General features: G+C 41.1%; 1 protein-coding gene across 5 annotated transcripts in view; it reads left to right on the plus strand.

The window, feature by feature from the left end:
* Nucleotides 1-26,360, plus strand: part of MTA3 (metastasis associated 1 family member 3) — a 187,364-nt gene that overhangs the window by 41,660 nt on the left and 119,344 nt on the right. For all 5 annotated transcript variants that reach the window (XM_026456106.1, XM_026456109.1, XM_026456110.1 and 2 more), the window contains exon 3: nucleotides 25,308-25,371. In XM_026456106.1, the coding sequence (XP_026311891.1) occupies nucleotides 25,308-25,371 (64 nt within the window). The remainder of the gene's footprint in view (nucleotides 1-25,307; nucleotides 25,372-26,360) is intronic.

The following is a 26,360-nucleotide window of genomic DNA, read 5'->3' on the forward strand; positions in this document are numbered from 1 at the left end:
CAGTAATTTGTTAATTAGGTAGATTCTTTGATTTTCTGTTAATTAGATAGGCTCTTTTCTGTTTTTTCACATAATTTTTCTATTTAGATGCTCAAGTCAAATGGATAGAAGTAAAAAACCTATTTAAGCATAACTATACTATTTTACTACTAGATAATGTTACAGTGCTAAGTGTATATTAGGAACTAGGAAATACTTGATTGGTTGATTGCTGCCTGTGTTTATGGATGTGTACTTTATCTGGTCCATCATCAGTTTTTCCACATGTCAAATACAGGAACTCTGGATTTTTAAAAGCTGCTAATTAGAACATTGGTACTTGTAATGATTAATACCTATTTCCCACTTGGTGGTGCAACAAGTTAGGCATCTTTAAAAAGAGCCGGTTCTTTTCTGCCTGCCAACCTTGTGACCTGGACTGCAGCCTTTGAAGTTATGCTTCAGTGTGTCTTCCGTAGTTACCTGCTAATTATTGGATTCAGTTTGTCCTACTGTAAGAATTTTTGGACATGATGACTTGTACTCCAAGTTTATCTTGCTACAAGGAGTGAGTGGTGATAGAGAAGCCCGTTATACCCACTTTGGTAGACCTGGACCTGGTTCAGAGTATCACTGTTGAGAACTCTGTTTACCTCATTGCTGAACCATGATATACTTTTTATATCAATATATATTTATTTATTTTGAGACAGGCAGGATCTGACTCTGTTGCCCAGGTTGGAGTGCAGTGGCATGCACAGCTCACTGCAGCCTTGACCTCCTGGGCCCAAGCAGTCCTCCCGCCTCAGCCTCCTGAGCAGCTGCGACCAGAGCTTTACCACCACACATGGCTAATTTTTAATTTTTAAATTTGTTTTGTAGAGACAGGGTCTCCCTATATTGCCCAGGCTGGTCTCGAACTCCTGGCCTTAAGCCATCCTCCTGCCTTGACCTCCCAAAGTGTTGGGATAACGAGCGTGAGCCATTGTGTCCAGCTGACTATACTTTTTAAGAAAGGCCAGGGAAGCTATCAGGATCCTTAATTTGGTGGCAGCAATAGGATAGATCTTAAAGATACAGGTGTGTGTAGTGTTCGAGCAATCTCTAGAGTGCTTCAGAGAAAGCCTTGCATCCTTTTCCTTTTCTGTGTGTTTTTTGAAACTCACTCTGTCACCCAGGCTGGAGTGCAGTGGTGTGATCTTAGCTCATTGCAACCTCTGCCTCCTGGGTCCAAGCGATTCTCGTGCCTCAGCCTGAGTAACTGGGACTAGAGATGCATGCCACTGCACTCAGCTAATTTTTGTATTTTCAATAGAGACGGGGTTTTGCCATGTTGGCCATGCTGCTCTCAAACTCCTGGCCTCAAGTAATCCATCTGCCTCAGCCTCCCAAAGTGCTGGGATTACAGGCGTGAGCCCTGCCTCTTTTCCTTTTAACAGTTGTTAGGTTAGAGGCCAGGCATGGTGGCTCACACCTGTAATCCTAGCTCTTTGGGAGGCAGAAGCGGGTGAATCACCTGAGGTCAGGAGTTCGAGATCAGCCTGGCCAACATGATGAAACCCCGTCTCTACTAAAAATAGAAAAATTACCTGGGCGTGATGGCAGGTACCTTTAATCCCAGCTACTTGGGAGGCTGAGGCGGGAGAATTGCTTGAATCCAGGAGGCGGAGGTTGCAGTGAGCCGAGATTGCACCATTGCACTCCAGCCTGGGTGACAGAGCGAGACTCTGTCTCAAACAAACAAAAAAACCCAAACAGTTTTAGGTTAGGATCCTAGAATACAGATGCTGTCACCATCATTATTTAGAAGGGTGGCGATAACCACAATTTCTAGTGAACTTTTCCTGGTTTAAGCGATGCCATGTCACTTCTGCATGATTTTCTGTCCTCCAAAATGAGGCGTTGCCTTAGTAGTTCAGTTGTGAAAGTGTCATGAGCAGCTTGTAAGAATCTTGGATCTTATGTAAAATTTGCCTAGGTGGTTCTATTTATTTATTTTATTTTAATTTATTTATTTTTAGACAGAGTCTTGCTCTGTTGCCCAGGCTGCAGTGCAGCAGTGTGCAGTCTTGGCTCATTGCAACCTCTGCCTCCCGGGTTCAAGCAGTTCTTCTGCCTCAGCCTCCAGAGTAGCTAAGATTACAGGCATGCACCACCATGCCTGGCTAATTTTTTTATTTTTGTAGAGACAGGGTTTCGCTATGTTGGCCACGCTGGTCTTGAGCTCCTGACCTCAGGTGATCTGCCTGCTTTGGCCTCCCAAATTGCTGGGATTACAGGTGTGGGCCACTGCACCTGGCCTAGGTGGTTCTATTTATACTTCGTCTTAGATTATAAGATTCTTGAAGCTCTATTTTTGTTTTTTGTTTTTTTTTTTGGAGACGGAGTCTGGCTCTGTCGCCCAGGCTGGAGTGCAGTGGCCGGATCTCAGCTCACTGCAAGCTCCGCCTCCCGGGTTTACGCCATTCTCCTGCCTCAGCCTCCCGAGTAGCTGGGACTACAGGCGCCCGCCACCTCGCCCGGCTAGATTTTTGTATTTTTAGTAGAGACGGGGTTTCACCGTGTTAGCCAGGATGGTCTCGATCTCCTGACCTCGTGATCCACCCGTCTCGGCCTCCCAAAGTGCTGGGATTACAGGCTTGAGCCACCGCGCCCGGCCTGTTTTTTTTTTTTAATGTTTACTATGGAACACTGTATCCGGATAGTAGCCATTCAGGATTTGAACCTTGTATAGAGTTTACATTTAATTTTACTTTTGTTCTTTAAGGAAATAAGTCATCCACAGATATTTGAATAATCTCTTCTTTGTTTTTGTTTTTGAGACATAGTTGCACTCTTGTCACCCAGGCTGGAGTGCAGTGGTGTGATCTCGGCTCACTGCAAGTCCGCCTCCCGGGTTCAAGTGATTCTCCTGCCTCAGCCTCCTGAGTAGCTGGGATTACAGGCATGTGCCACTAGGCCTGGCAATATTTTTGTATTTTTAGTTGAGACGGGGTTTCACCATGTTGGCCAGGCTGGTCTCAAACTCCTGACCTCAGGTGATCTGTCTGCCTCGACCTCCCAAAGTGCTGGGATTACAGGCATGTGCCACTGCACACCTGGCCTAGGTGGGTTTATTTAGACTTCATTTCAGATTATAAGATTCTTGAAGATCTCATCTCTCTCTTTTTTTTTTTTTTTTTTGATGTTTACTGTGGAACGTTGTATCCAATAGCCATTCAGGATTTGAACCTTGTATAGAGTTTACATTTAATTTTACTTTTATTCTTTAAGGAAATAAGTCATCCACAGATATTTGAATAATCTCCTCTTTTTTTTTTGAGACAGGGTCTCACTCTATCACCCAGACTGGAGTGTAGTGGCACAATCATGGCTCACTGCAGCTTCGACCTCCCTGGCTCAGATGATGCTCCCACCTTAGTTAGCCTCCTGAATAGCTAGGATTATAAGCTCACGCCACCATGCCTGGCTAATTTCTGTGTTTTTTGTAGAGACGAGGTTTTGTCATGTTGGCCAGGCTGGTCTCAAACTGCTGGCCTCGAGCGATCCTCCTGCCTTCGTCTCCCAAAGTGTTGGGATTACAGGTGTGAGCCATCGTGCCTAGCTGAGTAATATCTTCTTAATTGCAATTGACTTTAAATGTAATTTTAGATTTTGTGCTTTTTCTTTTTTTTTGCTCACACTCTGAGCAAGTGTGGTTTGTTGGACTTTGAAATGGAATACTAGACAGAGAATAGGAAAGCTTTTTTGTATACTCATTATTTGTCTTGAAACAAAACCAATTTAAGAGCAATTTGTAGCAACCATGAGAAAGGGATAAATAGAAAAGGTTCTAGCCTATAAGAATTATTTAGGGAGAGAATACTATCGTTCTTATCTTAATATCCAGTATTGGATGGAGAAACAGATATTCTTCTTGTCAGAATATTAGTATAACCAGAAAGATCCGTCAAATTGCAAGGCGTACATACCCTTTGAGCCAGCAATTCTGCTTTTAGGACTTGATCTTGCAGAACTTCTCACACAACTTTGTAGAAATATACATACTGATGTGTTCATTGTAGATTTGTTTTATTTTTTCTCTGAGTTTTCTTGCTAGGAAACAGAATTGTTTTAACATCAAAAAATGTTTTAATATCACAAAATGCAAGCAAATTTTATCTTTATACTTATCTATACTTCTAGTTTTCCTGAAATGAGTAGATATATATATAATGGGAAAAGGTATTATTATTATTATTATTATTATTATTATTTTCTTTTTGAGACGGAGTCTCGCTCTGTGGCCCAGGGCTGGAGTGCAGTGGCCGGATCTCAGCTCACTGCAAGCTCCGCCTCCCGGGTTTACGCCATTCTCCCGCCTCAGCCTCCCGAGTAGCTGGGACCACAGGCGCCGCCACCTCGCCCGGCTAGTTTTTTGTATTTTTTAGTAGAGACGGGGTTTCACCCTGTTTGCCAGGATGGTCTCGATCTCCTGACCTCGTGATCCGCCCGTCTCGGCCTCCCAAAGTGCTGGGATTACAGGCTTGAGCCACCGCGCCCGGCCGGGAAAAGGTATTATTTTAAAATTTGCACGTTTGAGGCTGGATATGGTGGCTCAAACCTTTAATCCCAGCACTTTGGGAGGCCGAGGTGGGTGGATCACCTGAAGTGAGGAGTTCAAGACCAGCCTGACCAACATGGTGAAACCCCGTCTCTACTAAAAATACAATATTAGCCAGGCCTTGTGGTGCATGCCTATAATCTCAGCTACTAGGGAGGCTGAGGCAGGAGAATCGCTTGAACCCGGGAGGCTGATGTTGCAGTAAGCTGAGATTGTGCCATTGCACTCCAGCCTGGGCAACAACAGTGAAACTCTGCCTCAAAATAAATAAATAAATACATAAATATATAAAATAAAATAAGATTTGCACATTTAGACATCAGATAGAGAAAATGCCACTTTACCTTTATTTTTATTCCCTTCCTTGCTTGACAGTATGGCTGGTTCTGATGAAGGGAGCATTGATGGAAATCTGCTGTAAACAACTCCTTTTTTAAAAAACAAAAAAAATTAAATAGAGATGTAGTTTTGCTGTGTTGCCCAGGCTGTTGTGCAATGGAGTGATCATAGCTCACTGTAGCCTCAAACTTCTGGGCTCAAGTGATCCTCCCACCTCAGCCTTCCAAATAGCTGGGACTGCAGGTGCACGCTACCATATCTGCGTAATGTAAAAAAATTTTTGTTAGAAGGTCTCACTGTGTTGCCCAGGCTGGTCTTGAACACTTGGCCTCATGTAGTCCTTCCACCTTGGCCTCCCACCATGAGTGAACAACTATGCTCTGCCTGAAAACAACTCTTAATCTTCTCTTTCCTAGTAGTAGAAAGGTAGTCATGTTAACTGTCATTATCATTTGAGAACAGACCTTTTTCTAACTTAGGGGAACATATTTCAAATATTTTTGTTGCAGAATGCTAATCCTTCAAGAATTCTGTCAATTTCCCCCTGGTAATGTATTATGAATATGTTCATTTTGCTGTTACTTCAGCATTAGCTGTATGTTAAAAATTTTAAATAAACTTGTGTTTATTTTCTGGTCATAAAAACAGTATAATTTATTTTTGACATACAGAAAATATGGAAAAAGACACTACTCCTCCCCTTATCTGTAATTCCATTGTGCAGAAGTACTACTGACATTTTGGTATGTCTTTAATGCATTTTTTTTCCTATTCTTTTTTGAAACAGAGTCTTGCTCTGTTGCCCAGGCTGGAGTGCAGTGGCGTGAACATAGTTCACTGTGTCCTCCACATCATGGGCTCAGGTGATCCTCCTGTCTCATCCTCTTGAGTATCTGGGACTACAGGCATGTACCACTGTGCCTGGCTTATTAAAATAATTTTTTTGGTAGAGCTTGGGTCTAATGTTATTGTCCAGACTGGCCTCAAACTCCTGTGCTCAGCTGATCCTCTTGCCTTGGCCTCCCAAAGTGTTGAGATTACAGGTGTGAGCCACTGAGCCTGGCCCCTTTTTCTTTTCTTTTCTTTTTTTTTTTTTTTTGAGACTGAGAGTCTCGCTCAGTCACCCAGGCTGGAGTGCGGTGGCGCGATCTCAGCTCACTGCAAGCTCCACCTCCCGGGTTCATGCCATTCTCTTGCCTTAGCCTCCCTAGTAGCTGGGACTACAGGCGCCCGCCGCCACGCCTGGCTAATTTTTTACATTTTTAGTAGAGATGGGGTTCCATTGTGTTAGCCAGGATGGTCTCTATCTCCTGACCTCGTGATCCACCCGCCTCGGCCTCCTTTCAAAGTGCTGGGATTACAGGTGTGATCCACCGTGCCCCGCCTTCATTTTTCTTTTCTGTAATAATTGTATGTGTGCTCACTGCTGGATTTTGGCCACATCTGACTGACAGAGGAGCCTCATTACTTGCGTTGGTAGCTGCCTCTCATGTTAAGTAATGCTTATTCTTCAGTGCAGCTGTTGTCATTTTTGCTTGTTCTAGCTTGGTTGGTTGGTTTTTAAATATGTGAGAAATAATGGTTGCAAAATGAACAATGGAACAGCAAGAGGAGAGAGAACAGTTAAAAGCTGGGAAAATTCCATTGTTCAGTAGTTGATAGATATGACTGATAAGTTTGATACAGATAAAGGAGCAGAATGGAGGTTGAGTAAGAAGAGTGGTAACTCAGAAAGAGCACTCATGAAAAAACTAATCCAGTGTCACTATTTTGGAATAAGCAAAGATTTCTTAAGATTGTGAAGATATTCTCAAGTATATTCATCTAGATGCTTTACTGCTCCACTTTTTGTATCTTAGTCAATTTTACTCAATGTGTATATGGTGTGAGGCTGGGTCAGTTAGGAAACACAATTTAAAGTGATGTTTATATTATCATCCAGAAACATCAAATGAATCTAAAGAAACTTCTGTAAAACCTTTACATACAAACTAGAGTATTGCTGAAAGAATTAAAGAAAATTTAAATAAATGTGGGATATATCATTACAATATTTGAGTTTCCCCTAAATTGACCTAGTGATTCAATATAGTTCCAAATAAAATCTCAGCAGGATTGTGTGTGTATGTATAAATTGAGAAGTTGATTCAAAAAAAGGGAAGGACTAATACTCAAAATAAGGGTTTTTCAAATTATTATTTCTTTATACCCAGATGTCCCCCAAGACTTTTTCCAAGGGTTTATGAAATCAAGACTATTTTCATAACAGGAAGATGTTACCTACCTTTTTTTGTGTTGATTTTGCTCTGCTGGTGCCATAGCACGAATCAGTGGTACGGGGCCGAGCTAGTTAGTAGTTGTGTTCTAGAATGCTGTGCATTCACAGTTTAAGAAAAAAAAACAAAGGCAAGTTCTACTTAAGAATGTTCTTGGCAAAGTAGTATAATTTATTAGCTTTAATAAATTTTGGCCCTTTATAATTGAGGTGAAATTCATATAACGTCAGATTAACCATTAACCATGTACAGTGGCATTTAGCACATTGACAGTGTTTGCAACCATCACCTCTGTATTGTTTCAAGACATCACACATCTTTTTTTTTTTTTTTTTTTTTGACAGAGTCTTGCTCTGTCGCCTGGAGTGCAATGGCGTGATATCGGCTCACTGCAACCTCTGCCACCCAGGTTCAAGTGATTGTCCTGCCTCAGCCTCCCGAGTAGCTGGAATTACAGATGTGCACTGCCACACCTGGCTTATTTTTATATTTTTAATAGAGACGGTGTTTTTTTTTTTTTTTTTTGAGGCAGAGTCTCGTCGCCCAGGCTGGAGTGCGGTGACCTGATCTCAGCTCACTGCAAGCTCCGCCTCCCGGATTTTTACGCCATTCTCCTGCCTCAGCCTCCCGAATAGCTGGGACTACAGGCGCCTGCCACCTCGCCCGGCTAGTTTTTGTATTTTTAGTAGAGACGAGGTTTCACCATGTTAGCCAGGATGGTCTCGATCTCCTGACCTCGTGATCCGCCCGTCTCGGCCTCCCAAAGTGCTGGGATTACAGGCTTGAGCCACCGCGCCCGGCCTAGACGGTGTTTTACCATGTTGGCCAGGCTGATCTCGAACTCCTGGCCTCAGGTGATGCACCCGCCTTGGCCTCCCAAAGTACTGGAATTACAGGCATGAGCCACCGTGCCCAGCCAACATCACACATCTTGACCTGTGAACTCAGAAGTACACCTAAACACACTTCTGTTGCATATTGATGTGTAATGGTTTTCTTTTCTTTTTGAGAGATAGGGTCTCGCTCTGTCGCTCAGGCTAGAGTATAGTGGTGTCATCACAGCTCACTGCAGCTTTGACCTTCTCAGCCTAAGCAATCCTGCCACCCCAGCCTCCCAATTAGCTTGGACCCCAGGTGCACAGCACCATGCCTGGCTAATTTTTAAATTTTTTGTAGAGACAGAGTCTAGCTATGTTGCCCAGGTTGGTCTTAAACTTCTGGATTCAAACAATCCTCCTATCTTGGCCTCCCAAAGTGTTGCGATTACAGGGATGAGCCACTGGGCCCAGCTGATTATCTTGAGAAAACATGGGATTGTTTGAATCGTGAGCTGAACTAGCTGCCTTTTTCATGGAATACCATTTTTACTTGAAGGTCATCACTGAAAGCTAAGCTATGTTTATTTAGACATGGTTGTTTTATTGGCTTTTTTTGAAAAGTCATGGTTATTTCGTAGATATTCATGTGAAACTAGTTGTCAGCCATTCGCAATGTATACATACATCAAAACATGTTGTACACTGTAAATATACAATTTTTATTTGTCAGGTATACCTCAGTAAAGCTATTAAGGTAGACATTGAAGCAATTTGCAAAAATGTGAAACAGCATCACTCTTATTAGAGTTTTATATTTGTTTTGGAAAATAGTAATTATTCATAATAAATATTACTAATTTGTAATACGTTTTTATTTTAAATTAGTAAATGTTAAGTTTCTTCTCAGTTTTAATTTCAACATGGTAGATGTTGATAAATATCCAACGTAAGATCTTTGAGTTCCTCAATAGTTTTTATGAACGTAAAGGAATGTTTAAAAAATTTTTTGCTTATTTATTTATTTTTTTTGAAATGGGATCTTGCTCTGTTGCCAAGGCTGATCTTGAACTCCTGGCCTCAAGTAATCTTCCCACCTTAGTCTCTCAAAGTGCTGGGATTGTAGGTGTGAGCTACCACACCTGGCCTCCATGTAAAGGAATCTTGAGAACAAAAGTTTTGAGAAGCACTGACAAAGTCAATCTTGACAAACAAAAGTGCTGGAGAACTTATGTTGCTTATATCATTAGTGAGGAAGACACTTGTAAAGTTAGAATAATTAAGATAGGGTATATTAGTAAGTGGATTGAAAAATAAACCGATGAAACAATGCAAAACCCAGAAGAGATTCACATGTATAATGCAACTTTGTTTATGACAAAGTCTCCATGGTAATATAATGAGGAAAAGGTAGTTGTTTTAGTAAATGGTACCAAGTCAGTTGGGTGGTATATGGTGGGCGTGTCTTGCCAGACAGCAATAACTCAAACATACCTTGAGAATGATCCTGTGTTCCTTGGTGAATGTTTGTTGAGTCTTCCAATAATGGTCAATCCTGATGTTTATGTCATACCTATGAAGGACACCTGGATCCTGGCGTGTGCCTTGGAATGCAGGTGGTACAAGGAACTGAGGCCCATTGTTTTGAGCTGGGTGGAGGCTGCTAAGTGGTGGTTGCTATGCGAAGGGTACTTACTATAAAACCTGCATGCTTTTTATAAAAGGGAATGGTTTTTCCTGTCCAGCCTTCCCCTCCTGAACTCCCTGGACATAAGTTTCTTGAATAAAGCTTATGTCATGCTGCTGTCTTTGGGTCTTTTCTTCAGTCTTCTAGAGGCAGTGCTCTCCCAGCTTGCAAGCTTGGGAATCCAGCACAACAGGTGGCCATAGCAGGGGAAAAGTTAGGACTTCCCTTTTTCTTCTCTTTCTTTTTCCTTTGCTAGTTTTTGTTGAAGAAACTGGGGTTTTGTTTCCTTTTCACTGTTTGGATTTTGCTAATTGTATTCCCATGGTGTTGTACCATGCTCCTTGAGTTCTTGTGTTGGTAGTTCAGATTTTTTTTTTTTTTTTTTTTTTTTTTTTTTTTTTGAGACAGAGTCTCGCTCTGTCGTCCAGGCAGGAGCAGTGGCGCGATCTCTGCTCATGGCAACCTCCACCTCCCAGGTCAAGCCATTTTCCTGGCTCAGCCTCCCAAGTACCTGGGACTACAGGTGTGTGCCACTACATGCGGCTAATTTTTTTGTATTTTTAGTAGAGACGGGGTTTCACCATGGTGGCCAGGCTGGTCTTGAACTCCTGACCTTAGGTGTGATCCACCCACCTTGGCCTCTAAAGTGCTGGGATTACAGGCTGAGCCACTTCGCCCAGCCTGGTAGTTCAGATTTAAAGGTATGGTTGGAGGGGTAAAAGGAAGGAGCAAATGCAAGAGACAGAAAGATAGTGGTGTCTAACGGGAAGAGTATAATTTGGTTGTTGCTTTTTAGGATGTTGCTAGAAGTCGATTATTGCCTAGTGATCCATAATTCAGACTTCTCTGTTTAGTATTTGATTTTATTTTTATTTCAACAAAACTGAATTACTTTTATTATAAAATATAATTTTTAATATTATTTTTGGATTTTTATTAATTTTCATTTTGTATCTTAATGTATATTCACTTTTATTTCTTTTTTGTTTTTAATGTATATTAACTTAGAGCTTCTCAACTTTGTCAGACTCAATCTTTTAATATTTTGTAACCTCCTGTACTATTCTGCTATGAAATTCATAATTTAATGGTAGACACTTGATAACATGATCTTTTTTTGCATTGAATTTTGGGTTGAAAATGATTTTCCCTCAAAACTTTGAAGATGTTTACCCCATTGTCATCAGGCATCCATTGTCGTTGAACGTGAGTTTCATACCACATCAGTTCTCCATTCTTTGCATGTTACCTGTTTCCTCTGTGAAATCTTTTTAGAATTTTCTTATTTGTTGCATCCTGAAATTTTACAGTGATGCATTTTACACCATTGTAATTTGAAGATCTGTTTTCCTTTATTTTTTTTTTTATTTTTTTGATATGGAGTCTCGCTTTGTTACCGAGGCTGGAGTACAGTGGCGCCATCTTGACTCACTGCAACCTTTGCTTCCCAGATTCAAGTGATTCTCCTGCCTCAACCTCCCAAGTAGTTGGGATTACAGGCACCCGCCACCATGCCTGTCTAATTTTTGTATAGTTAGTAGAGGTGGAGTTTCACCATGTTGGCCAGGCTGGTCTTGAACTCCTGACCTCAGGTGATCCGCCCGCCTCGGCCTCCCAAAACGTTGGGATTATAGGCGTGATCCACCGTGCCCAGCCCGTTTTCTCATATTTTCCATTTTTCTTTCTTTCCTTTTTTTGGAGGTGGAGGTCCCTGAGCTAAATCTTTGATTTTTCTAGTACATCTAGTGATATTTTAATTTTGCCAGTCATGTTTTAAAATTTGTTTTATGGGCTGGACACGGTGACTCACACCTGTAATCCCAGGACTTTGGGAGGTTGAGGCGGGCGGATCACGAGGTCAGGAGATCAAGAGCATCCTGGCTAACATGATGAAATCCTGTCTCTACTAAAAATACAAAAAAATTAGCTGGGTGTGGTGGCGAGCACCCAGCTACTCGGGAGGCTGAGGTAGGAGAATGGTGTGAACCCGGGAGGCGGAGCTTGCAGTGAGCAGAGATCTGCACTGTATTGTTGCCTAAATTGTTTCTTCAAGTTCAGTTGTTGATTTTTTGTATTTATCTTTCGTGCTGTAGTCAGTTCTCAAGTATTAGATGATTCATAGTTATCTATTGTTATTCAAAACCAAGGTAGTAAGGCTGAACAGGAGCTTCATTTTTTTTTTTTTTTTTTTAGACGGGGTCTAACTCTGTCACCCAGGCTGGAGTGCAGTGGTGCAATCTCGACTCACTGCAACCTCCGCTTCCTGGGCTCAAGTGATTCTCCTGCCTCAGCCTCCTGAGTAGCTGGCATTAAAGGCACCCACCACCATGCCCAGCTAATTTTTGCATTTTTAGTAGAGACAGGGTTTCACCATGTTGGCCAGGCTGGTCTCGAACTCCTGACCTCATGATCCACCCGCCTCGGCCTCCCAAAGTGCTGGGATTACAGGCATGAGCCACCGCGCCTGGCCTAGGAGCTTCAGTTTTATGGGCTGACTTTGTCTTCAGGCAGTTGTGAAGTTGACTTTTCTAAGTCTTACCCTCTTAGAGGCGATCCTCTCACCTCAGCCTCCTGAGTAACTGGGACTGCAGGTGCTGACCACCGCGCCCAGCTAATTTAAACTTTTTTTTGTAGAAAATTCTTCAGGACTATCCTGGATAGGTCAGTTCCATTTTCCCTAGTATTAGCTCCTTTTTTTTTTTTAGACAGAGTCTCGCTTTGTCACCCAGGATGTAGTGTAATGGTACCACCTCGGCTCACTGCAACCTCCATCTCCCAGGTTCAAGCAGTTCTTGTGCTTCAGCCTTCCAAGTAGCTGGGATTACAGGCCTATACCACCACACCCAACTAATTTTTATATTTGTAGTAGAGACTGGGTTTCATCATGTTGGCCAGGCTGGCTTCAAACTCCTGACCTCAGTTGATCCGCCTGTCTTGGCCTCCCAAAGTGCTGGGATTACAGGTGTGAGCCCCTGCACCCAGCCAGCTCCCTGTATACATATTTTGAGCTTTGTTTCTTTTTTCTTTTTTTTTTTCCTTTAGCAGCAGGATTTTTTCTCTATTTTCTAGGCTGGAGTGCAGTGGCACGATTCATGGCTCACTGCAGCCTTGAAGTCCTGGGCTCAAGCGATCCTCTCACCTCAGCCTCCTGAGTAACTGGGACTGCAGGTGCTGACCACCGTGCCCAGCTAATTTAAACTTTTTTTTGTAGCAACTGGTCTCCCTGTGTTGTCTAGGGTGGTCTCTAACTCCTGGCCTCAAGTGGTCCTCCTGCCGTGGCCTTCCAAGCCACTGTGCCAGGCCTGAGCTTTGTTTCTTAATTGTTTTTCTTGTCCTAATTATATTAGGGAAAACCAGCAATGCCGTGTTTAGTAGTATTGTAGAAAGTGGCCATTTGTGCTCTTCTTAGTCTTTCCTTTTTGTCTTCCAAAATTTTCTGAAAATCTTTATTCTGCTAACGGCCCCCTCAGATTCTCTTTATTATGGTTTAGATTCTTTCTTTCTTTTTTTAAAATTTGAAATGGAGTCTTGCTGTGTCTCCTAGGTTGGAGTGCAGTGGTGTCATCTTGGCTTACTGCAACCTCCACCTCAAGGGTTCAAGCGATCCTCCCGCCTCAGCCTCCCAAGTAGCTGGGAGTGTGTGTGCCACCAAGCCTGGCTAATTTTTTTTTTTTTTTTTTTTGTATTTTTGGTTTTGCTGTGTTGGTCAGACTGGTCTCAAACTCCTGACCTCAGATGATCTGCCCGCCTGGGCCTTCCAAAGTGCTGGGATTACAGGTGTGAGCCACCATTCCCTGCCAGGTTCTTTTGTTTTGTTTTGTTTCATTTTGTTTTGAGACAGAGTCTCACTCTTGCTCAGGCTGGAGTGCAGTGGCGCTATCTCGGCTTACTGCAGCCTCCGACTCCTGGGTTCAAGTGATTCTCCTGCCTCAGCCTCCTAAGTAGGTGGGATTACAGGTGAGCACCACCGTGCCCAGCTAATTTTTGTATTTTTGGTAAGACGAGGTTTCACTATGTTGGCCAGGCTGGTCTTGAACGCCTGACTTTGTGATCCATCTGCCTCGGCCTTCCAAAGTGTTGGGATTACAGGCATGAGCCACCGTGCCTGGTGGTTCTTTTACTTTTCTTCTTATCACTTTATTTATTTATTTATTTATGTATTTATTTATTTATTTATGAGATGGAGTTTTGCTCTTGTCACCCAGACTGGAGTGTGGTGGTGCGATCTTGGCCTACTGTAACCTCCACCTCCTGGGTTCAAGTGATTCTCCTGCCTCAGCCTCCCGAGTAGCTGGGATTACAGGCACCCACCACCATGCTTGGCTAATTTTTTTGGTATTTTTAGTAGAGATGGGGTTTTGCCATGCTGGCTAGGCTGGTATCAAACTGGTGATCTCAGGTGATCCGCCTGCCTCGGCCTCCCAAAGTGCTGGGATTACAGGCGTGAGCCACCAACCAGGCCATCTTCTTATTTAAAAGGCATCTCAGAAAAGAGATAAACATATTGGCTTTGCCTGTCATTTAATTCATTATTCTGTTGAGACTGAAAATATTACACCACTCTCCTCCCCGCATTGAGATGCTGTGAAACTTCTTTCAGTTAGCTCACTGAATAAAAATACCTTACAATTCTGGGATTTATCTCTTCATGTCTCTTTTTAAAACTGAGTTGTTGAGTATTGACAAAACATTTCCATCCTTTTTCAAAGAGTGTAATTAGAATTTCTTTCTTTCTTTCTTTTTTTTTTTTTTTTTTGGTTTATGTTTTACCTAGAGCAATTAGTGTTTGAAGGAAAGTTTTTCCTCGGGTTGACCTGTATGTCAGAAACAAATAAATAAATGAACATAAAATATTTTATGTATAAGCAGAATTTTCTTTTTAAACAAAAAATATTTCAAATACTCGGCAAAGCAATAGTCGGTAGATGGGAGTAGATTGGAATAGATTGCTGAGAGTGAATTTATGTAGTGCTGTGGTTAGGGATGGTATATCCAGTTTGGTTAAATGCTCGGTGCAACCTGGGATCCAAAAGTGGTGGATGATAGAGCAATCTTTTTTTTTTTTGAGACGGAGTCTCGCTCTGTGGCCCAGGCTGGAGTGCAGTAGTGTGATCTTGGCTTACTGCAACCTCTGTCTCCTGGGTTCAAGCAATTCTCCTGCCACAGCCTCCTGAGTAGCTGGGATTACAGGCACATGCCACTATGCCCGGGTAACTTTTTGTATTTTTAGTAGAGACAGGGTTTCACCGTGTTGGCCAGGCTGGTCTCAAACTCCTGACCTCGTGATTCGCCTGCCTCGGCCTCCCAAAGTGCTGGGATTACAGGCATGAACCACCATGCCCAGTCGATAGAGCAGTCTTTTTTTGTTGTCAGGATCACAAAACTGATGACATGCCCTCTTGCTTTTAAAATTTAAATTGTTTTTGGTAGTGTAATTGTGATAGGTTAGCTGCCCACTGAGCACAGCCAGTCAGTACTCTGAGACACCAGGTTGCAGCAGAGAAGGAGGTTTAATTGTAGGGTCCCCCAACAAGGAGGTGGGAGGAAACCTCTAATCTGTCCCCCCAGGGAGTTTGGAGTTGGGACTTTTAAGGCTTTTGGAGTGGGCCAAAGTTTGGAGATGTCGAAGAGTTGTATGGTGAAGTCATGAAGTGGGGGATAAAGAAGCTGAATTCTTCTGATCTCGTTCCTCTATGGGGGCCTTTAAACTGGTTGCTGGAATTCACGGGGCCTGAAAAACCTCTTTTTTTTTTTTTTTTTTGAGATGTAGTCTTGCTCTGTCTCGAAGGCTGGAGTGCAGTGGCATGATCTCGGCTCTCTGCAACCTTTGCCTCCCAGGTTCAAGCAATTCTCGTGCCTTAGCCTCCCAAGTAGCTGGGATTACAGGGGCCTGTCACCACGCCTGGCTAACTTTTTTGTATTTTTAGTAGAGATGGGGTTTCACCATGTTGGCCAGGGTGGTCTTTAACTCCTGACCTCAAGTGATCTGCTTGCCTTGACCTCCCCAAGTGCTAGGATTACAGGCATGAGCCACCACGCCCGGCGAAAAACAATTTAAGTGATCCTTAAATAAAAGCCTTATGATTCTAATGTCAGAGATCCTGACTATGGGAACAGTGGGCTCCCCATACACTTGATCTCTGATATTAGAATCAAGGCTTTTGTCAGTATCTTGTGCTACATGACTTTCAATAGCAGAGAAGTGGGCCAAAGTGCAGCCTGAGTAATACTTAATTGTAACTACATTTCTGGCCAGAACCTGCATGCAATTCTTGTAACCTTGTGAGACAGTTTCAGTGGAAGTGGATTTGTAATACATGATTCAGAAACCAAAATATACAAACATGAAGTATACAATAAAATGTCTTACTCCTGCACCGTCCCCCCAGGTCTTCAGTGTTTTTAGAGTCTTAGGTGGACTTCCAGAGATATTCTATGCGTATAGAAGCAATGAGGTATGTTTGTATGTCTAAGTAAATTGTGGAGTAAATTATGATGCTTTTATGTTGTGCTTTTGAAATGAAGTATCTTGGTGATAGGTCCATATTGGATCGTAAAGATCTGCCTCATTCTTTTTTATGACCGTATTATATATCTAATTTGTTTAATCCTAAGTAATGGATTTTTGTTTTTTTTAGTCTTTTGCTGTTAAAAATAATACTATAATGACTAAACTTGTGCCTAGGACATTTTACTTGTGTGATTGTGAGTGTAGCTGCAAAATTATACCAAGTAAAATAGTTGAAAATATCTTAATTTTTATTTTGTATTTATTTCTTAATATTTCTCTATTGGTCAAAGTAGGGAGGTTCAGCTGAAAGGATCTGTAAATTTAATTTATATCTATTGAGACCTTTTTGCTACTTTCAGAGAAAACAATTTTTTATGGATATGTTTATTGAAAAATACATAGTAGTGCTAACTTTTAAGTATGTAAGTAATAAAATAGAACTCCACTGTGGATTATTAGTCTCTCTTCAGTTTGGCTGTGAATATTAAAAACTTATTTGGAATCTTTAAAATAATTGGTTTTCTTCCTGCTCATTTCATTATGACAGCATTTTAAAGTATTAGGCTTTTGTAATTTTTTTGGCAATCTATACATAAAATTTGAATTAGCCAAAAGGGTACTATTGATGCCTATAAGTAGTGCTCCTTAATAAGTGAAGTTAACATGAGAAAGTTAGTGTGCTTAGGCTCATAAGATTGCTAGTAGTTGGGAGGCTGAGACGGGCGGATCACGAGGTCAGGAGATCAAGACCATCCTGGCTAACACGGTGAAACCCCGTTTCTACTAAAAAATACAAAAAACTAGCCGGGCGAGGTGGCGGGCGCCTGTAGTCCCAGCTACTCGGGAGGCTGAGGCAGGAGAAGGGTGTAAACCCGGGAGGTAGAGCTTGCAGTGAGCTGAGGTCCAGCCACTGCACTCCAGCCTGGGCGACAGAGCCCATCTCAAAAAAAAAAAGAAACAAGATTGCTAGTAGGAGGAAAAATCCTATCACAGCTTAACATAAAGTCTACATGTTTAGCATGCTCTTTTTGGAAAATGTATATTTATACTATTTGAATTAACCGCTTAACCACTTTAAGGGCTGAAGTAGTTTTCTTCAACCAGAATCACAATGCACAAGAGCATTTGGGTTAGATGCAAAGTATATCCTATGTATTGTCTCAAGTGCTTGTATGCGTGTTTTTTTGATTTTCAATTTTTGTGGCTACATAGATGTATATATTTATGTGGTACATGAGATATTTTGACATAGGCATGTCATGCATAATAATCATATCTTGAAATATGGGATATCTGTCCCCTCAAGCGTTGATACTTTGTGATACAAACAATCCAGTTATACTCTTTTAGTTATTTTATATTACTATTTTTTGAGATGGAGTCTCCCTTAGTGACCCAGGTTGCTATTTTGTACCTATTAACCATCCCCAACCTCCCCCTCAAGTACTTGTGTTCTACATGTTGTGGAACCTTTGAGGGATTTTCCTGGTGGTCAGAGCTATTCATTGGCCAACTTGTCCTGGAGAGGAGGATCTTTCCAATAGGTATTGCCTTTTTGGAACATTTCACTTTCTCATTTCACTTCCTCCTATAAGAGGGAAGAGTGGTATCAAGAGGCAGATATTTTTCCTCCTTGATTCCTCCTTGACAGTTTTTTTCATATTTGTCATCAAATATTCAGAATTATGGTGTCTTTGCTATGCTGCACATCCCATGGATGGAATGAGCATCTCACAGCACAATTTGTCAATCATTTTTCTTCAGAAATTGATTAATTGATTTTATTGAGCCCAAACTTCTCATTTTGGCTTTTCATTCTTCTAATTTATCTACACAAACAGATGTTTCAGGGTTGTGTGTGTAGCTTCTTTTAATTTTTATTTGTGAGCATCTGTTAAAGCAGTATTAATAACAGATCATATATCTTTGAACAGAAATATTTAAAGATTTCCAGATTTATTTCTCTTTGTCCTCCTCTTTTTTTTTTTTTTAAATAATATAGCCGGGTGCGGTGGCTCATGCCTGTAATCCCAGCCCTTTGGGAGGCTGAGGTGGGTGGATCACGAGGTCAAGAGATTGAGACCATCCTGGCCAACATGGTGAAACCCCATCTCTACTAAAAATACAAAAATTAGCTGAGTATGGTGGTGCGCACCTGTAGTCCCAGCTACTTGGGAGGCTGAGGCAGGAGAATCGCTTGTACCCAGAAGTCAGAGGTTGCAGTGAGCCGAGGTTGCATCACTGCATTCCAGCCTGGAGACGGAGTGAGACTCTGTCTCAAAAAAAAAAAAAAAAAGCACAGGTCCAGGGTCAGGTTTGATGGCTCACGCCTATAATCCCAGCACTTGCGGGGCCAAGGAGGATCGCTTAATCCTAGGAGTTTTAGACCAGTCTGGGCAACATGGTGAAACCCTGTCTCTACAAAAAATACAAAAGTTAGCAGGCCTGGTGGCTCATGCCTGTAGTCCCAATTACTGGGAAGACTGAGGTGGGAGGATCACTTGAGCCCAGGAGGTGGAGGCTGCAGTGAGCTGAGATCAGGCCACTGCACTCTGGCCAGGGTGACAGCAAGATCCTGTCTCAAAAAAAAAGTCCATAAAAAATCATATTCTTTCACTTAATATATGCAATCTTAAATGTTTGTTACCAAGATATAATTAAGAAAACCATAGTTTTCTTAATGTAGAGCAGTGATTCTCAACCAGGAGTGATACTGTATCCCAGGGACATTTGACAATTTCGGCTCTAACAAAGGGATGAGGGAGTGCTACTGTCATCCACTGCATAGAGGCCAGGGATGCTGCTGAACATCCTACAGTGCATGAGACAGCCTCCACAACAAAAAATTATCTGACCCAAAATGTCTACCATTGGTGCCAAGGTTGAGAAAACCTGATACACAGAGTTACTGTACATAATCCTTACTCCTTTGGTGTTGTATTCATGCAAATTTATGTATTTTAATTAGGATTTTCTCTTTATTAGTCTGTTCTCAACACTGCTGTAGAACTGCCCGAGACTGGGTAATTTATAAGGAAAAGAGTTTTAGGCCGGGCGCGGTGGCTCAAGCCTGTAATCCCAGCACTTTGGGAGGCTGAGACGGGCGGATCACGAGGTCAGGAGATCGAGACCATCCTGACTAACACGGTGAAACCCCGCCTCTACTAAAGAATACAAAAAACTAGCCAGGCGACGAGGCGGGCGCCTATAGTCCCAGCTACTTGGGAGGCGGAGGCAGGAGAATGGCGTGAACCCGGGAGGCGGTGCTTGCAGTGAGCTGAGATCCGGCCACCGCACTCCAGCCTGGGCGATGGAGCCAGACTCCGTCTCAAAAAAAAAAAAAAAAATTTTAATTGACTCACAGTTCTGCATGGCTGTGGAAGTCTCAGGCAACTTACATTCATGGTGGAAGGGGAAGCAGGCATGTCTTACTTGGTGGCAGGCGAGAGAGAGAGAGAGAAGCGAGAGGAGAAGGAGGAACTGTCAAACACGAATAAAACCAGATCATGTTGAGAACTCATTATCATGAACAGCATGGGGGAAATCAGCACCCACTGGGTCCCTCCCTCGACACGTGAGGATTATGGGGATCACAATTCAAGATGAGATTTGGGTGAGGACACAGAGTCAAACCATATCACCCCCTTTCATTTTAAATTTAAATTTTGTTACTTTTTAAAAGTATATGGATATGGCTGTCTAATAATATCCAGGGCAGTCATTTGCTTGGTTCCCACTCTGTAGTCATTTTCAACTCCTCTCGATGGTGGCTTCTGCATTTATACTGTTCTTATATTCCTACTATTAATTTTTCAGTTTTAGGAATTTACCTTTACTTCTCTCTTCCCTATTCCCTTTGCCTTCTGTTTTTAATATTATTACAACTTTTATTTAACTTAGTAAACAATCTTCGTGTTTTATGAACATGTCAGTATTATGTATTCTTTCTTGTATAAACTTTTGTTTTCCATGGAGTTTATCATGTTTTACCTTTGTCTTTTGATTAAGTCTTCTAAAAATGTAAAAGTTTTTGTTCTCATATCTAAAAATATTTCTCACATTTGGCCAATGATTTTAGACATAGAATTCTGGTTTGGAAATCACTTCTCTCAGAATTTTGAATCTGTGCTATTCTGTTTTATGCGGTTACTGTTGAGAAATCTAATCTTCTGAAACCATTTTGCATCTTTGATCTTTATTTTTTTATTTGGTTGTTCATTGTGTTCATTGTATTAAGTGCTGTAAAAACTGTCTACTCACTGCTTTACCAATCCCAGAACCTAATATTTTGCCATTGTTCTTTATACGAAGAAATGTTAAGAATCTGTAGTTTGGGCTGGGCAAGTTGGCTCACATCTGTAATCCCAGCACTTTGGGAGGCCGAGGCGGGTGGATCACCTGAAATCAGGAGTTCGAGACTAGCCTGGCCAACATGGTGAAACCCCGTCTTTACTAAAAATACAAAAATGAGCTGGGTGTGATGGCGGGCATCTGTAATCCCAGCTACTTGGGAGGCTGAGTCAGGAGGATTGCTTGAACCCAGGAGGTGGAGGTTGCAATGAGGGTGAGATCATGCCACTTGCACTCCAGCCTGGGCAACAGAGTGAGACTCTGTCCCAAAAAAAAAAAAGAATCTAGCGTTTGTGGCAAATTTAAGACTTGTAAAGCCAATGAGAAAAATGTCTTTCTTTAATGAAGCAATAATACCGTTTGTTGAACAAGGCAAGTTTAATGTCAAAGTCTGTATCTATAGGAATATTTTTTTTTCCAAGACGGAGCCTCACTCTGTGACCCAGGCTGGAGTGCAGTGGCATGATTTTGGCTCACTGCACCTCCTCCTCCCAGGTTCAAGCAATTCTTGTGCCTCAGCCTCTCCAGTAGCTGGGATTACAGGCTTGTACTGCCACACCCAGCTAATATTTTATATTTTGGCGGAAATGGAGTTTCACCATGTTGCCCAGGCTGGTCTCGAACTACACCTGAGCTCAGGCATTCTGCCGGCCTCGGCCTCATAGAATGCTAGGATTACAGGCGTGAGCCAAGGCACCCGACCAGGAATGGTTTTTTAAGTTTAGTGAACCTAAAGACCACCTGGTGATGTTTGTTAATCATGTAGATTTCTGGACCCATCCCAAGATATTGAAATTCAGTAAGTCTGGTATGGCACTAAGATATCTGCACTTTTGTAAGTGGGTAGTCACCGCTTCAGTTGTATCAAGGTAAAAGAAAGTTTGGGCCGGGTGTGGTGGCTCATGTCAGTAATCCCAGCCTTTGGGAGGCCAAGGTGGGAGGATCGCTTGAGCCAGGGAGTTTGAGAGCAGCCTGGGCAACATGGCAAAACTCTGTCTCTACAAAGAATAAAAAAAAAATTAGCTCTGCATGGTGGCACACACCTGTAGTCCCAGCTACTGGGGAGGCTGAGGTGGGAGGATTGATTGAGTCTAGGAAGTTGAGGCTGTAGTAGCTGTGATTATGCCTCCGCACTCCAGCCTGGGCGACAGAGCTAGATCCTTTCTCAAAACAAAACAAAATAAAATAAGAAAGTCTACAGACGGGGGAAATGACCACTAATTTAAACTTCCTTCTCTTTCTTTCCTTTTTTTTTTTTGAGATGGAGTTTTGCCCTGTCACCAGGCTGGAGTGCAGTGGTGCGATCTTGGCTCACTGCAATCTCTGGCTCCCAGGTTCAAGCGATTCTCCTGCCTCAGCCTCCAGTAGCTGGGACTCAGGCATGTGCTACCACTCCCAGCTAATTTTTGTGTTTTTAGTAGAGACAAGGTTTTACCATGTTGGCCAGGCTGGTCTTGAGCTCCTGATCTCATGACCCGCCCGCGTCGACCTTCCAAAGTGCTGGGATTGCAGACATGAGCCACTGCGCCCGGCCCTCCTCTTTCATTTATACAGATATGTACTAGCTTTAGATAAAAGAAATATATAACCTGTGTGCACATTTTTACATATGTTTTTCAGTCTGTAGGATTATATGGGACATACCCTTAAGCAAGTAGCAGATGCCAGGCTGATCAGCACCTGATGTTGAACGTGTGACTGTGTTTTGTCGTAATTATTTATTCACATGTCTTTGTGTCCCAGCACCCTGCGCAGTCTCTGAAACAGATTATACTTTGAAAACCCTTTTGAGTGATCTGTGGGAAAGTAGATTTTCTTTATAGCAATTGTGTACTCCTTTGTGGTTCTGTGTAGAAAAGTAGTACGGGTGATTATATGGGCCTGGAGTGATCTTTGTGTTGTAGTCTTTGATATACTTCATATCATGCTTGGGTATCTTTATTATTTAAGGATTAAAATATCATACATGACACAGGATTATATTCATTGCTTGAGACTCAGTATAAATTGCCTGTAGTATCTGTATACAGAATTTGATAATAGTTCCTTTAGGTTGGGGTTAGCTTAAAATTTACCATGTTTTTATGAGCCAAGATTTGTTTGGCATAAAGGAAACTAACGCTTTAAATCTCTTTTTAAACCACTTTTATCAACAACTCTTGACATGGTAATATATGTGTTAATTACATATTCATATTTACTTCATAAAATAATTCTGACTCAACCTCTTTGTTAGCTGTTAATATATGTACATGAAGATTTTAAATGTTAGATTTTCATTTTTAATTTGGGGAGATGTACAATATAGCTATATTAAACAAAAATTTAAAACTTAGATCACTTACTATCCTTTCATCTTTGTATAAAAACTACATTTCCAAAAAGAATTTATATTTCATTATAACCAATGTTTCCTTATTTCCTAATATAATTATGAAAATAAAGATTTTATAATTTAAAATCTTTTGTTATTTCAGACCATATGGAAGAGACTTTTAAAGTATGCTATATTGTTTGTTTGAATTTTCAGTGTCTGTTAACCCTTAAAAGTCAAGTGACTATTAAAGACAGTGGTATTGGCTGGGCCCCGTGCAGTAGTGTTTATAACCAGTTACAGATTTCTTTGTTTCTTCTCCACTATCACTGTGTCACTTGACTAGCCTTAAAAAAAGTACCTATTAAAATAAAATTGAGCAGGTTTTACTCCTCCCCATTAAAACAAACAAAAGTGACTTTAGAGAACTTACTTTTTTTTCAAAGGGGGCGTTATTTTTTTCTAGGTGATTAAGTATCAAATGTTAGAAATACTGCTTTGTCAGCTGTTAATGAGGGGAAAAAAGTAAGCAAAAACTATTTTTAGAAACCCCATTTATTAAGCATATTGCATGTGTGAGCACATATTCACAGGTCATAGATATTCTGTGGCAGTTGTAGATGTGCTAATAGCAGCAGAGCAATTTCCCTAGTTGCAATTCCGTCTGTTATGAGAACATATCAGGTAATTGTTGCCTTTTCTTTTTTTTTGAGATGAGGTTTTGTTCTTTTGGCCAGGCTGGAGTTTGGTGGTGCAAATACAGCTCACTGCACCCTAGACCTCCTGTGCTCAAGCAGTCCCCCAACCCCGAGTAGCTGGGACTATGCCCTGCTGATTCTATTTTTTTAATTTTTAGTAGAGTTGAGATCTTGCTGTGTGTTCCAGCCTGGTCTCAAACTCTCCTGGGCTTCAAGTGATTCTCGGCCTCCCAAAGTGTGGAGATTAGTGGGAGCCAGGCCCAATTGTTGTCTTTTCAGTGTTGCTATGTGTGCTAAAGTGATGTTAATTTTTTTTGCTTCACTAATCTACTTGAATAAAATGTTAGAAAAAAAAGAAAACCTTTATAAACACTTGTAGTAACCATGTTAGAGATTTGACATGCTCTCAAAGAGAGCTTTCTAACCTGCAGTGATTACCAGAAAAAGACATTTTTATGAGGGGATTTTTTTTTTTTCATTTAAAGAGTATATAATTGCAAAATGTTTAGCAAACTGTAACTTTTGACCAATGTGTTTGCACTTTTAGTATTTTATTTTGCTTTTGGTAATTTTTTTCTTTGAATTGCATTTCACTCTGGTGATCCAACAGCAAGCTTTTCTAGCTTTTTTTTTTTCTTTCTTTCTTTCTTTTTTTTTTTGAGATGGAGTCTTACTCTGTCACCTGGGCTGGAGTGCAATGGCATGATCTCGGCTCACTGCAACCTCTGCCTCTCCGGTTTAAGCGATTCTCCTGCCTCAGCCCCCTGAGTAGCTGGGATTATCGGCATGTGCCACTATGCCCTGCTAATTTCTAACGTCTCACTTAATATATATGTGATATCTTTGTTTTTGCATATTGGCTTTTGGAGATGTCTTAATTTTTGTTTAGAAAATCAAATGATCTTTATGATATTTTAAAGAAACATTGTGAGCCCTGACCAGTATTTGTAACTGGAATAATCTTCAGAATGCTCCTGTCAGATTTGTATTAGCTATACTGATTTTTTTAGGCTGGTTAGGATCATTTTGAAAGTGCTTGTAATAAATGCCTCTACCTACATAGCCTCAATTTTTCTCAGAGTCTAGACAAGCCTTATAAAAATAGACGTTAGTTTCCAAACTCAGATCAAACGTAAGTGCTGTCAGACCGCAAGGTCCGTGGATCTGTCAATGTTTATTTTGCCCCTTGCTCTATAGAAAGCTCCATGTGTTGAAATTTTAACTAGTTTTTAGAGTCATCTCAATAAAGATGAATTAGTTGTATCCTGATATGAATGTGTATTATTTTTAGGTTCTTAAATGTAGTTAGTGGCTGCTCATAAAAATCTGAATATTATTTAGGCATTGGTTTGTGTGGTGGTGGCTTTGTCTGCACAGCCCTGTATAAAATTACCTCATAATATCTATTTACAGGTTCAGAAACTGACTCTGAGTCTGAAGGTCTCATTGTACTCTTTTTTCTTGAATAAACAGAAACTACCTATAAAGTGTTGCATATTATTAGGATTTATTGCCTAACACAATTACTCCAACAGGCTAGCCTCTCAAGAAATTCCTATAAAGACGGCCTTTTTTTTAATAGGATTGTAAAGTGGGTTTAAATTGTTTGAAAAAATATATATTACTAACTGCCATGTAGTTTCTTAATACCAATCTCACATTCTTAACTTTTTATTTCTCATCACTGAGAAGGTGAGGTGGCCTTTGTTACATTTATTTTTTTCTCTTTCAACAGGGGAAAGTGCAGTGTTGCCCTTCTGAATGAGACAGAATCAGTATTGTCATATCTTGATAAAGAGGTAATTCACAATCATACTTGTTTTGTTTTTTTCCCCGTTTATTTCACATGAAGCTCTTTCCTTGGAATTTATTTGTTTTTGTACAAAAGTATTATTCTACCATCATATTAATAGCAGTATTATGGTAAAAGGTAAAAGTGTAATGACTAGAATGCATTTGGGTAAATTTGATTTTTCTGGTTATCTGAGATAAGGGTTAGCAAAAACTTCTGTGTCTGTTTTTCAGTTGGTAATGAAAGACATTATAGGGAATGGTACATGGATTTAGTTGATAGTGGATTAATATTTTTGACTTTATGAAATTAATGCTTTAGTGTGCTTAGCTCCCCTTTATGTTTTGTTTTTGTTTTTATTTCTTGAATAAATGGTTTTACTTTTAGACTATTTCCAGATGAGATTTTACCATTGGTGGTCTGCTTTCTGGAATCCTAATAAATTTTGTCAATTAAAAATATTTTTTACTAAACCTTAACAAGAAATGTAGTTAACAAGTTGAGATAGAGCATACGCTTCATTGAAAGGAGGAAATTCTTATAACCAGAATATTTCATGGTATGCATAGTTTTAGGTGACATTTAAAGCAGTGTTATTTGTATGGTGGGAAACATATTTTAGTGTCAGTGATGCTTCAGTATTTAATCTTTCTGATTTTTTCCTCTCCCCCAAAAGCTTTATTACATATGTGTATGTTTTATTTTTTGGAGACAGAGTCTTGCTCTGTCCCCCAGTCTGGAATGCAGTGATGTGATCTTGGCCCACTGCAACCTCCACCTCTCAGGTTCAAGCAATTCTTATGCTTCAGCCTCCTGAGTAGCTGGGATTGCAGGTGCCTGCTGTCATACCCAGCTGATTTTTGTGTTTTTGGTAGAGATGGAGTTTTGCCATGTTTGCTAGGCTGGTCTTGAACTCCTGGCCTCAGGTGATCTACCTTCCTCAGCCTCCCAAAGTGCTGGGATCAGAGGCATGAGCCACTGTGCCTGGCCTGTTTT

The sequence above is a fragment of the Piliocolobus tephrosceles genome, chromosome 15 (genome assembly GCF_002776525.5).
Source record: "Piliocolobus tephrosceles isolate RC106 chromosome 15, ASM277652v3, whole genome shotgun sequence".
Lineage (NCBI taxonomy): Eukaryota > Metazoa > Chordata > Mammalia > Primates > Cercopithecidae > Piliocolobus > Piliocolobus tephrosceles.